Below are 12123 nucleotides of genomic sequence, written 5' to 3' on the forward strand. Positions count from 1 at the left end.
CACTGGATAACAGCAGCGCGCCAGCTGGAGATGTACTTGTATTTTCACGACGTTTTAATCTATTACGTCATATTTAGAAAATCATCAGCTCGACGAGTGTCAATAAAATACAAGGGCGTGATGGGGATAGTACAAAATCGAGTAGTTTTTATTTTTTTGAAAATTGACAATGCGCCGGTGACTGGTATCAATAATTTAATTAAATAGACTCGTTAGTTACTATGATGGTAAATTTACTTAATGCATTATCGATAATTTACTATTCTACGCAATAACAGGGTATGAGTTGTGGCCAGAACAAGAGCTCCAGTTACAATTTGTCTCTTTCTGTTTATTTTTTCTCTGGCAATGGGTTGAAAACAAGATAATTCTGGTCAATATATTTTTGAATTCTGGAGAACATCGGGACATCTAGAATTTCGATGCGCACGTGCTGTTGCATATTTATTTATGTATAAAATTGTTATGTGCACCCCTCACACCCTGTCTACACAATTGACGTTACATCTGAGTATCTGTAAATCGATAAAAAATAGCGCTTCATCTGTTCGACTCCGGAAGTCTACTTTTGAGTCAGAGGAACGCTCGGAGGCCTACGACGAGGAACACCATACCGATATGTGCGAAAATTCCTAAACTACTGACAACTACTGCTGCACTACCATTGTAACCGTAACGAGTTTCGTATAAATTTGGGTGTAACCAGGGCACCCACGTGCTGTTGTGCTTACGAGGATCTGCACTCCAATTTTCTGGCATGTTTGGCTGCTTGGTGAGCATATTTCCATATTTCTCCAAAATTGCATTAAGCTCTCGAACAATCTATCGGACATTATCATACCATTAGTAATTCAATCTTGTCCACGGTAACGAAATGCGCGTTGTTTCGTGCAAAAATAACTGTCAGGGTACGATAGAAGGGAAATCAAATCAGGAAATTATGAATCTTGCGTTTCGATCGAGTGGGCAGCACGTGATTTTTCCGGTTCTGTGAATTTATTGTCCCAATTAATCTGATTTATGAATATAAGAATCAATTATGCTGATACCTATAAATCAGTAATTTACCGTTTAGAATAATTAGGCGCAAAATATTCTGAATATGATCTCACCTTAGGATGTGATCTCGCGATGTTAGTCATCTCGCAAGGATCCGAAAAAATATCAAAAAGACATTCCGTTTCATTGCGACAGGGATGAGTGCCATTGTTCCAGAAGAGCTTGATGTCCATGCATTTGGACACTCGGGCTTGCTCTCTCAATTTCGACATGTAACTTTGGGGGGCCACTGGATGACCAAGATGGGAATGAATGGCACTGCCAACAGCGCTGCTGTGCACCAGGTTATAGTCATAAGCAGGTACATTGACATCTTTTCCACTGCTTCCAAAGTAGTAGTCATTGCTTCTCTCGTCAGTGTGGCCCCGAATGAGCTTGTACCGGCGGTAAATGGCGGCTTCGGTTTTTCTCAGCTCGTCGATGTTAATGAGGAGGGACTGCCGTGGAGCTTCCTTGTCCTGGCTGAAGTAGTCCCATTGATCAACACCATCGATTACACCCAGATCACTGACATTTCCTCCCGCCGCTCGGTACAGAGTTGGCAGCCAGTCAGTTATGTGGATCAAGTTGCTCGATACTTGGGCCATTTTTTTAATTCTTGGTGACCAGACGGCTGCGACACCTCGGACTCCTCCCTCGTACAGTGAATACTTGCCCTTTGATATGTTGACAATTTATAATTAATTTTAAATTCATACGCGGTTGAAAAATAATTTATTAGTCCCCTTACACCTCGCAACGGCCAGTTCGATCCTGCATTTCCTTCTGTACCTCCGGTTGGCGCACCGTTGTCCGACAAAAAGACGATGATGCTGTCATTCAGTAGCGCACGTTCACCCAAAGCAGACACAATGCTTCCTAGCGATGTGTCGATTTCTGATATCATCACTAGAATTTAAAAAATGGATCACTAATTGGCCCGTAGGACTTGGAAAAAAAATATCTGTAAAATGGTATCGATCCAAAAAAAGTTCGTCGAGGGGGGAAAAATTATTCGGAAAATTAAAAAATCCCAGAACAGAAAATAATCCTCACTCGCGTATTTGCGTCGTTCTCCATGAAGATAACTGAAGTTATGGTATCGGTAACCCCCAAGATCTCCGTCATGTGGTGGTTCCAGAGGTGCGTGGAAACCCAGATGATTGATTTGGAGATAAAGAGGACGCTTACTATCGTGACGATGAATTATTTTGATGGCTTCCTCGGTGAACACTCTCGTTACGTACTCCTCGTGGATATCGTGGGCAGGACCGTCTCCTCGTTGGAGATCAAAACCTGACATGTTCTGGAGAATAAAATCGCATAGTTATTCCATCATCGGTGAGCAGGGACGAATAGATTATTTTGGAGACAATCAGAATTACCCCATCGCGGTAGTAGTACTTGTACTGGGAAATGTGATCGTTATAAAAACCCAGGAAGGAGTCGAATCCCCGCTCCTGAGGGGTGAATTGGGGCGTTGGAAAGCCGAGGTGCCACTTTCCAACGAGTCTAGTTGAGTATCCCAATTCACGGAGGTAATCTGGGAGGATTCTGACGTTCAGGGGCAGTCCTCGAGGTTCACTGCCTTTCAGACTGTTACCTTGCAGGCCTGAACAATAAAGTTGTCAGTCATGTTTTAGGTTTTTTCGCAATTTTCGCATGTAATACCACAAGAGCTCCGAAATTATCGGATATTTCCCGATAGGTTCGTTGCAAACAAATGAACGTGTCAAGTTTTCCAGTTTAAAAATCACGAGCGCGAAGCGCGAGTGATTTTTCTGGAAAACTTAACAAGCTTATTTGTTTGCAGGGAACCTTGAGGGAAATATCAGATAATTTCGAAGTTCGAGTGGTATTCGGGGGATTATTTTTTGCATCCAAATCTTGGCCGATAGAATTGCACCATGAGACATAATTTTCAACGAATTGCCATTAATCTGTCAGATACAATTGAGGGTTACTTCAACATTTGTTTTTTTTTATATATATCAACATGCAAAATTTCCAGTGAAATTTCCAAGAATATCCGCTGAAATACCGTGTTGACTATACAAAATAACGTCGAATGGTGCAATCCTATTGGCCAAGATTTGGATGGGAAAAATAATCAGTAGAATTTTCTGCACAGCGAGAAATTTTCTAAAAAAATTACTCGTGCGAGAATTTTATAAAAACTCTACAGAAGAGTACTAAAAAAATGACAATAGTTCATGATCTCATCGCTCAAGTAATCACTTCGAGGACAAAAAATCGCTGAAATAATTCAATTTATAAATGTTATCTGATTATACCCATTCGAATAGGGTAAAGACCGGTGAAGAAGGCCGCCCTGGCAGGTGTACACGATGGCAACACATAATGTCTGTTGAGAATAATCCCATTGTATGCCAATGCGTCAATATTGGGCGTTGGTATTTCATTGGACTCATGAAATCCCACATCATTCCATCCCTGCAAAACATCCCAAGAAAAAGTGCTCCATTAATACCGAGAGCTCATTGTAAAACTCATTCTCCTGGATAGAAAATTACTTGCGTCTCAAATTTCATTAGATGAATGTCTCAAGACCGCATGCAGTTGTTACGTATCGCTGGAATGTTATTTGTGGTTCCCAATTAAATGAGTCACTTCTGTATCCTCATTTAGTGTCGTGGGCGTTGATAGTCCGACCCATGTAAATTATCTCAAGTAAGTCCTGGGTTAGGCTTAGGACATGCAGTTAAAGCTGTCTTCCGCGGTGCAATTATTGAGTGTACGTGTAAAAGTTTACTGAATGAGAAAGATCCGTTTGGCTTTTGCACTCGAAATTCCAGAAATTATGTTTCATTTTAGTAAATTATTATGATTGTTAAGTCATCAGCAGAATAACAAGACCACAGAGATGGCTGAATTTTCCTTTAACTGTTTTTCGCGAAAAGTACATCTTCGACCTAGTTAGAAGAGATAAGGGGGCACGTCCACACGAGGAATCAGCCCTTGAAATCCAGGCGAGGGTGATAGAAATTTTTTTTTGATAGTATATTTGTACATAGTAATTTATCTCTATCATTTGTAAAGTCAAACTTCTCTCCTCGTGTGAACGAGGTTTTCGCTAGGAAGTAGACGTAAAATAATATTAAATAAAAGTACGTAGTGCCCATTAAATAATACTACAGTGACGTAATTTTTACGGAGCGTTCCGGACTTTTAATTGGATCCTCCGTAATTTTCATCCCACCTCTCATCTCGCTTGTGACTTAGGAAACTTGCGCGAAACTTTATTGGTTTCTCTTCGTATATTTCTGCAGATTCTCGAAAGAAGAGCTCTGTTTTGTGGGTAGAAACGTACACTTTACGCCCGCTCCAGCGAAAAAAACTACTATCTGTTTGATGTGTTCTTAGCGTGCGGAAAATTTATTAAAAAACTCAATTAAGAAGATGTAATTACCATATCGTCCACCATGAAGACGATAATATTCGGCGAAACGGGGAATTGTCCCGAGGAACTCCCTACAAACATTCCTAATAAAAATACAACACATATCCTCGGCCAATACGACGCCATGATTTTTTTTTCTTGCAAAAATCGAATCGAATCACTATATCTACGCGGCACCGCTTATTATCGCGCAACGCTCACGAGGGATTTTTGGTACTTGAGGGTAAGGTCAGATCATGGTGGACCGTAAGCACAACTGGAGTGTCTCCAGTGGATCCCCTGGTCTTATATAGGCCCACCCACGATTGCCGAGATGAGGGTCTCCCATTGACTGGATATGGAGCACTAGAGGATTGTGATACATCTCCGCATTAATGAGTGCGTTAAATGGAGGGATCACATGCGTGTGTTTACTTGCATACCTTCCTCACCCGGAAAGTGATATTTCGTTCATTAATTCAATGACACTCTGATTGATAAAATTAATCGATTGATTCATCGGTGAATTTTTTTACACTATCTAAAATAAATATTTACTAAGATCACGATTTTCGGGAGCTTGAAAAAAATAGCGATCTATCGATCTGCACCCGATGAACGCATTATCATACCCATCACTCTCACAGAATATTTCCTAACGTGACTATGTAATCTGATAAAAATTGAGAGATAGTGTTGATGGTCCCTCCATCGCGCGCAATAGAAATCGATTTATGTAAGAGGATGAAACACTGCTGCTGACTCATTCGACATAGAATACGTAAAATAGCAATTAAATCAATGCACCAAATAATTAATTAGAATAATTAACTTTAAGATTAATTTAAGGTATGAAATGATGCCTCGGAGATGTTCGTATAAAAGAGATATATCTGGTGGAGTATTTTTGTGGGTATTTTTGTTATGACGATGTCCAAAGCATCACAAATATCCCCTTCGGCGCCTTTACTCATTCACTTGTTGATTTTATTCATGAGTCCCTATAATTACACCGAGAAAGCCTCCCGCGTCGCCCTAAGGTCTGTAAGGTCAAGTAACGTTAAGTAGGGATGCCAATTAGTTTATTCATCATTTCCTCGACCTGCCGAAATGGTCTCTTTCATCTACATCTGGATGAGGAGTGATGCATCTTCAAATTAATTCATAATCTAATCATTAGAGAAACGGCTCAACTCAGTCAACAATTTCTTTCGTCGTTTTTAAAAACTTTTTTTAAAAATTATATACTAGTGAAAAGACGGATGGAAAAGGGGGAAAATGCATGACCAACGGAGAAATCAAACGCGGCGAAGATGGCGCCTGGCGAATTTGAATTATATTCCCGCGGAAAATCGTGCTCCCTAACCTCCGGTGCGTGAGAAGAAAAAACCACTCATCTGTTTGATAACGAAGAAATGTTGAATTATTACTGCGATGTTCTCAACAAAAAAGAGATTAATAGAGAGAACTGGATATAATGACGTTGGCAGATTCGAGTATTTGAAATTGCTGACAATAGAATTTAAAACAACAGCATCTGCAGGTATGTCACGGTGCTTTGAGTGATGATCGTAATCAGTGAGCATTTTGTTAATTGATCTGTTGCAGAAGCGAAACGTCAAGTTCTGGGAAATCTCGCGAATTTTGCTTACGATCCAGTTAATTACCACTACATCCGGCGATTGAACATAATTGATCTGTTTTTATATGTCCTCTCCGAGAGTGACACCATCCTGGTGCGATTTGCTATTGGAGGACTCTGTAATTTATGTTCAGGTGCATGGAGTCAATTTAATACAGAGATTGCAGTTATTTTTAAATGTTCATTAATGGTTTTTTACAGATCCTGTGAACAGGGAGTTCATTTTACGTAATCGTGGTGTCTCACTGGTATTGTCGTTATTACGATCACCCGATGAAGAAACTGTCCTGTCAGCAATAACAACGCTTATGTTTTTGGTAACAGATACCTCAAGGAGTGACATTATCACTCCTCAATTCATCCAGCAATTGGGGATATTTAAAAATTCAACAAATCGGAGGATTCAAAATTTAGCCTCGATTTTTTTGAAGGATTATTGTAATGCAGGAGGCAGTGAACAAAATTAATTGATCCACTTAATTTATTTAAAGATCTCAACTACGTCCTCAAATTTTTAAATCGAAGTATCAATATTCCTGAGATCTTAATTTTTAAAAATGTTTCAACGAATCAAATTCCCCGAACAATTGTTCAATTCTTGGGTGAAAATGAGGAGCATTAATTATGGGGCACTACCTAATTTAATAGTTGGGTCAAAGGTATCTGTAACGAGACAAGTAACAAAGAACGACATAATCACGTTTTGTCAATTAACAAATGATTACAATCCAATTCATACGTCTGAAAAACCGATTGTTCATGGGGCACTACTGAACGGATTCCTATCTGGAGTTCTAGGAACAAAATTACCGGGTCCTGGTACGATAGTACTTGAACAACAATTGCGTTACAAAAATCCTTGTTATGCTGGAGATAAAGTTGAGATAATAGTTGAAGTACTAGAGGTTAGAAAAATAATTAAATGCGGGTACAAACTCGTGGCTAATGCCGAAAGGATTGTCCTGGAGGGCGAGGGTAAGTTTATTCTCACCCGAGTCGGTGCTGGAGGCCCTGAGGCAAGAATGTAGAACGGACCATGTGACATACTAAATGAGACTGAAAGTGGGTCTGGCTATGTGCAGAATTGCATATTTGTTATTGCATAAATTGTTATTCATTCAATTCAGTGTTATAACATTGACATCGCTCATAAATACAAGTGAATTTTCGAGAAACGGCCATTCTGTGATTGTGTCAGTGGCCAGGTGGATTTTTAGTGGATAAGTAGACCAGTTTTTATATTTTGTGTGGGGTTTAAAGTTATTCCACCCTTAAGGTAAGAGCAACAATGATTGAAAAGTAAAAAATAATTCAGACAATTCGATTACATTCGGAATCAACAACTCCATTAAGTTGTGATGTTATTATTAAAAATCCATCATCAGGATCATCATGAATCTTTCAAAATCAATTTCGGTGCTCTGTTCGTGCTTGGCCCTCACCCTTGCCCACGAAGAAAATGCCTTAGTGACCATACCCCCTCCAGAAGTGACAACAGAGCTCGTCACAAACGTCTCCACGACAGAAATTCCTGTGGGATGCATCTGTGGAGTTTTTTTAAGTGGTCAGTTCAAGAAAGGAAGCAAGGAAGCGCCCAAGGGATATCCTGCTCTGCTTCACGAGCACGCTGAGGCCTTTCCTTGCACACCAGTTGGAAACAAACTCTGCACCAACAAATGTCTCGATGCAGTAGGTTCAGATTGTTGAAAAAAAAATCCCTATCGTTTTGTGTTTTACTTTCTCAGGATTATTTTTATGTCTAGATTGTGAAACATTTGCCGAATAGTCCAGCCATCCTCTGTGGCTCGATTGATCGTGACTGCCACAAAGAAAGAGTGAGTAGTAATAATTAAACAAGTTTTGCTGTTCGATTTTCTCAGGATCGTTTTTGTAATAATAACCGCCCAATGCATTTCGTATTTTTATTCCAGGCATATCTTTTTATAAAAAATTGTAAAGATGACTGGTTCAACACAAACTTATCAGCTGGGCGAGAGTACTGTTGCAAAGACGGTATTCCCTACAAGTGTCCCATCCTCAGCTAAATAAAGCCACCATTTTTTTAAATTTTATACAAACTAGTTCGTAATTAATTCCACTAAATATTCACTGATTTCCCTCGAATAAAAGTCTATTGAGCGTTAAAAAATCTTTTTATTCGAACATCCCGCCATGTATCTAAATATAGCCGAGTTATCCCAAATTTTCTCTGCACGAGATCTCATGGATTTTAGTCACGTCGGTGCAATCTAAATTTAGTTTGACAAAAAAAATATTATTTGTCGTTTTCCACCTTCCCCTTCACGATAAAAAATTGTACAGGACAATAAATTCATAACATGTTGAAAATGCGTTTTGAAATGAGTGAAATTTAATCAGATTTTTTCACTGCTGTGAATATTAACATTAAAAATTTTTCGATGAGTCACAAGTTTTTCCATCTCGTGCAGTGAAACAGTGATTGACCGTTGATAATCAATCACTGAAATGACAATAATAACGACAATGTGTACCCGACTTTTCTCCTGCCCACTGTGCACCCAACCGAGTTTCAATTCCTTAGATTCATTGAGAATTGGTCTCGTGAGTGTAGCCACACGTCCCTTGACATGTCCCATCTGCAACGACACAGTCCTAGGAATAGACAAATTGACAATTCACCTGTTTGGACATACAATAACTGAGAACAGACCAAATGAGCTTCAGCCACTTGAATCCAAAAATCGACAATTCGTCAAGACGAATGGCTTCGAAGTGGCCGATTCTGGGGGAAAATGTGGGAATTCTGTGATTGTCCTCAACGAGACATCCTCAATTATCCACCTGAAGAACCCCCACAACCTTAGAGATGATTCTTCCATTTCCGGACAATTTATTGCGACAGTTCCTGTGGTGTTCAATGGCATGAGAGAAGAAACTAGTGCACCAACGACAAATGTAGCACCTCAACCACGTGCAAATGATCCTGAGATGACTGTCTTGAATGTTGATACTGTCCCCCAGTCAGATACAGATCCCTGGCAGGAGAATTTGCTGTCGGAAACCCCTGAAGAATGTAATCCTGACGGATTTCATAATCAAAATATCGACGACATTACGACTAACGAAATATCGACGTGTGAAACAGTTCCTAGAAGTATTATTTCATCAGCCGAGTCGAGTCTGCACATTCCAGAGCCTTGCAATGTTCATTTCCCCAACACTAATGCGAAATGTCATGAAGAAGAGATTCAAAGTGACTTATTAATTCTCAAAGAACACTCTGAGGATCGGAAATCATCGGCAGTGACCAATGGAACGTTGAATGATAAGAGGGAGCGGTGTAATATTTGTGGGTTGAGCTTGGTGAATCGTAACTCCCTGATATTGCACAAACAACTTGCCCATAAAATAGCTGCCAAGGATTGTAACATCAGGCCTGAGGATCTCCTGAAAAATTATCCGTGTCATTTGTGTTCTAAAGTTTTCAAGATGAGAGGGAGCCTTATGATTCATATGAGAGTGGCTCATACAGGAGGTAATCTAGGTAACTAAGAAAAGATCATTTTTAATCTGGGGAGTAGACAAGGAGATTGAGGATGAATTACCGGAGGTGATTGAGATAACTCTGCGCCATTATTTCCAGCCACACTAGGAGGAGAACGAAATTCAGATGGAGGCTTCAATTGTCCTTTGTGTGGAAAGAATTTTAAAAAGGTGAGATTAGGGCCCGAAATGGAGGAGAGGAGGGTTGAATGAGGCTCGAAACTGTGCAGTCGACATCACATCAGTGGAAAATAATTAATGTGCCCTTCTCTCTTCTGACGAGAGGCCAAAAAATTAGAGATTAGTTTTTAGGAATGCCTCGCACTCCCAGAGATACATTTATCGAAAGCCTTGAGATTATTTTTGACCTCATTTATGAATTTAGGAACAACATGTCACTCAGCATCTGAAAACCCACGAGGGAAAACAGTGGGAGTGTGATGTTTGCAGTAAAATGTTTACGACAAAGTACTTTCTAAAGAAACATAAGAGACTTCACTCTGGAGAAATGCCTTATCAGTGCAATATATGCAACAAAACGTTTACGTTTCAACAATCGTATCATAAGCACAGACTCTACCACAAAGATGATAAACCTCACACGTGTACAGTTTGTGGGAGGTCCTTCAAGGAGCTCTCGACATTGCATAATCATGAGAGAATTCACACTGGGGAAAAGCCCTTTGCCTGCGAAACTTGTGGTGAGTACTAACGAGCAATGAAATTCGGTGATGAAGTGGATAAGCCTAATAAGCCAACTTACATTTCTAAAAAATGAGGAATTCCACTACTTCACTGCCAAAATAGTTGTTAAAATTCTTAAGGGGGGACCAAATTCGAAAGTCTCCGGTTAATGGAAATAGTTTATTTCTGTCTACTTTAAAATAACTATGAAAATTATAAAATTTAAATGAGTATATAAATTCTCATCAGCATTATTGTCATTAACCGAAGACTGACATTTCCCCCTGGTCCCTCCTTCAGCTGTTTTATTTTCATGGGCTTTATTGCTTCCAGTCAACACTAACATCCTCTAAAACCGTGCCACTTGTTACTGTGCTGTTGAACTAAACACGAAGCATGGTTTGCCATTTGATCCTATGGTAAGTTTCCCAAAAAAAATTCTTGACTTAATTATTCACTGTTTTTCTTCGATTTCCTAGGGAAATGTTTTCGACAACGTGTGTCTTACCTCGTTCACAGGAGGATTCATACTGGGGTAATGCCGTACACATGTTCGGCTTGTGGAAAGAGTTTCAGATACAAAGTAAGATATTTCACGAGGAATTGGGCTGTTGCATGATTTTTTAATAAAAAAAAAACTGATGAAATACAAACGCACATCCATTCCCATCATTTCATCAAAGAATATGTCTCTGACTTTCATATCCAAGACTAAATCATTCTCCCGTAGAAATTACTAGCCAAACGTGATCAGGAGCTGTCGAATTTTGTCATTCAGGTCAGTCAAAGGACCCACAAATGTCCAGGACAATCAGACGGGCATGAACAGCCTTCATTGCCATCAGTTCTTGATCAAATACCTGAGCCTCCGAGTTCTGAACCTCAGATCAATGCATTCGCATTGGATAAAGCCAATAAGTTTGTGGTAATACCCAACAGCAATGGAGAGCCAACTTTAACCCGAGAGATGGACATAAATCCCTTGAATTCAACAAATATGTTCCACTTTACACCACATCCAGACCCACCGGAAATTGATGATAGAGGAGGGTCTGCAGGGGCTGGATCCACTGGAGGGGTCCAACTGCCAGAAGACCATTCCCAAGACTTCCTCTCTCTAGTTATGTCACCGATGCAGAATGATCCATCCTCCCCCACCACTGAGATGCAACATCTCAGACTGGCCTCTCCAAAACAGTCGGAAAATTGTCAAGAATCTGATCAACAATATCAAGATCCCTCGGACAATCTCCAGAAAGACTTAAAACACGCAATCGATGGTATTTTGAATGAACGAAATCGCGAGAATAACTCCCTGGAGACGATAAACGAGGAGTCGTTGAAGGAATTACTGTATGGAATTAACAAAACTCTGTGAATAAAGTAAATTATCTAATTAATTTAAATTAGTGAATCATGTTATTCAGGGTTCCTTGCTGATGTTATGTAAAATATTTTTTTATTGAGATTTCATGTTGACTTCGCCAAGTGAACAAATTGAATTATTAATAGTGATTCTATTGTATTGGAAGCATTCCTCACTAATAAAATATTCTCTGAAATTTATTCTATATCCAATTAATACCTTCTTCGTGTTTAAAACATAAAATAATTATGCCTACTATGATAAACGATTTCAGTGTCAATGTTTTGTGATAAACACTTGAACCGAGCGACAATTGTTTAACAAAAGAATTATTGAACGACTCTGATGGATTAATTTCGAAAAGAATATATCCACGATGATGTTTTTTCAGGCTCTTCCAATTTATTTTTCTTTACTGTAATTAACTCACATAAAATTTACCTGTACTATATCACAGCAACAAAATGT

The 12123-nt window shown here is 39.4% G+C and overlaps 4 protein-coding genes across 6 annotated transcripts; 3 read left to right on the forward strand and 1 right to left on the reverse strand.

Annotated features, from left to right (window-relative positions):
* Positions 1-118: 118 nt before the first annotated feature.
* On the reverse strand, positions 119-4733 carry LOC135160632 (arylsulfatase B-like). Its single transcript, XM_064117378.1, has 7 exons — positions 4469-4733; positions 3333-3492; positions 2424-2650; positions 2095-2344; positions 1790-1947; positions 1113-1715; positions 119-822 (listed from the first exon to the last, which is right to left on the reverse strand). Exons 1-7 carry the CDS (start codon positions 4583-4585, stop codon positions 574-576), a joined length of 1764 nt encoding a protein of 587 aa, XP_063973448.1. The 5' UTR covers positions 4586-4733; the 3' UTR covers positions 119-573.
* A 231-nt stretch (positions 4734-4964) lies between these two features.
* On the forward strand, positions 4965-7108 carry LOC135160243 (uncharacterized). Its single transcript, XM_064116571.1, has 4 exons — positions 4965-5981; positions 6047-6214; positions 6282-6542; positions 6636-7108. The coding sequence occupies exons 1-4, from the start codon at positions 5873-5875 to the stop codon at positions 7106-7108; spliced, it is 1011 nt and encodes a 336-aa protein (XP_063972641.1). The 5' UTR covers positions 4965-5872.
* A 107-nt stretch (positions 7109-7215) lies between these two features.
* On the forward strand, positions 7216-8229 carry LOC135160636 (follicle cell protein 3C-1). 2 transcript variants are annotated; one of them, XM_064117393.1, is made up of 4 exons: positions 7216-7356; positions 7466-7769; positions 7844-7915; positions 8012-8229. In XM_064117393.1, the coding sequence occupies exons 2-4, from the start codon at positions 7473-7475 to the stop codon at positions 8123-8125; spliced, it is 483 nt and encodes a 160-aa protein (XP_063973463.1). In that variant the 5' UTR covers positions 7216-7356; positions 7466-7472; the 3' UTR covers positions 8126-8229. The 2 variants fall into 2 exon arrangements, with proteins under 2 accessions (XP_063973463.1, XP_063973464.1); XM_064117394.1 differs by lacking the exon at positions 7216-7356 and having other exon boundaries at positions 7363-7769.
* Positions 8230-8375: 146 nt separating this feature from the next.
* Positions 8376-11856, forward strand: LOC135160631 (zinc finger protein ZFP2-like). 2 transcript variants are annotated; one of them, XM_064117376.1, is made up of 5 exons: positions 8376-9606; positions 9706-9776; positions 9991-10306; positions 10769-10872; positions 11020-11856. In XM_064117376.1, exons 1-5 carry the CDS (start codon positions 8568-8570, stop codon positions 11665-11667), a joined length of 2178 nt encoding a protein of 725 aa, XP_063973446.1. In that variant the 5' UTR covers positions 8376-8567; the 3' UTR covers positions 11668-11856. The 2 variants fall into 2 exon arrangements, with proteins under 2 accessions (XP_063973446.1, XP_063973447.1); XM_064117377.1 differs by having other exon boundaries at positions 11068-11854.
* Positions 11857-12123: the final 267 nt, after the last annotated feature.

Source organism: Diachasmimorpha longicaudata, chromosome 3 (genome assembly GCF_034640455.1).
Source record: "Diachasmimorpha longicaudata isolate KC_UGA_2023 chromosome 3, iyDiaLong2, whole genome shotgun sequence".
In the NCBI taxonomy this organism is placed as follows: Eukaryota; Metazoa; Arthropoda; class Insecta; order Hymenoptera; family Braconidae; genus Diachasmimorpha; species Diachasmimorpha longicaudata.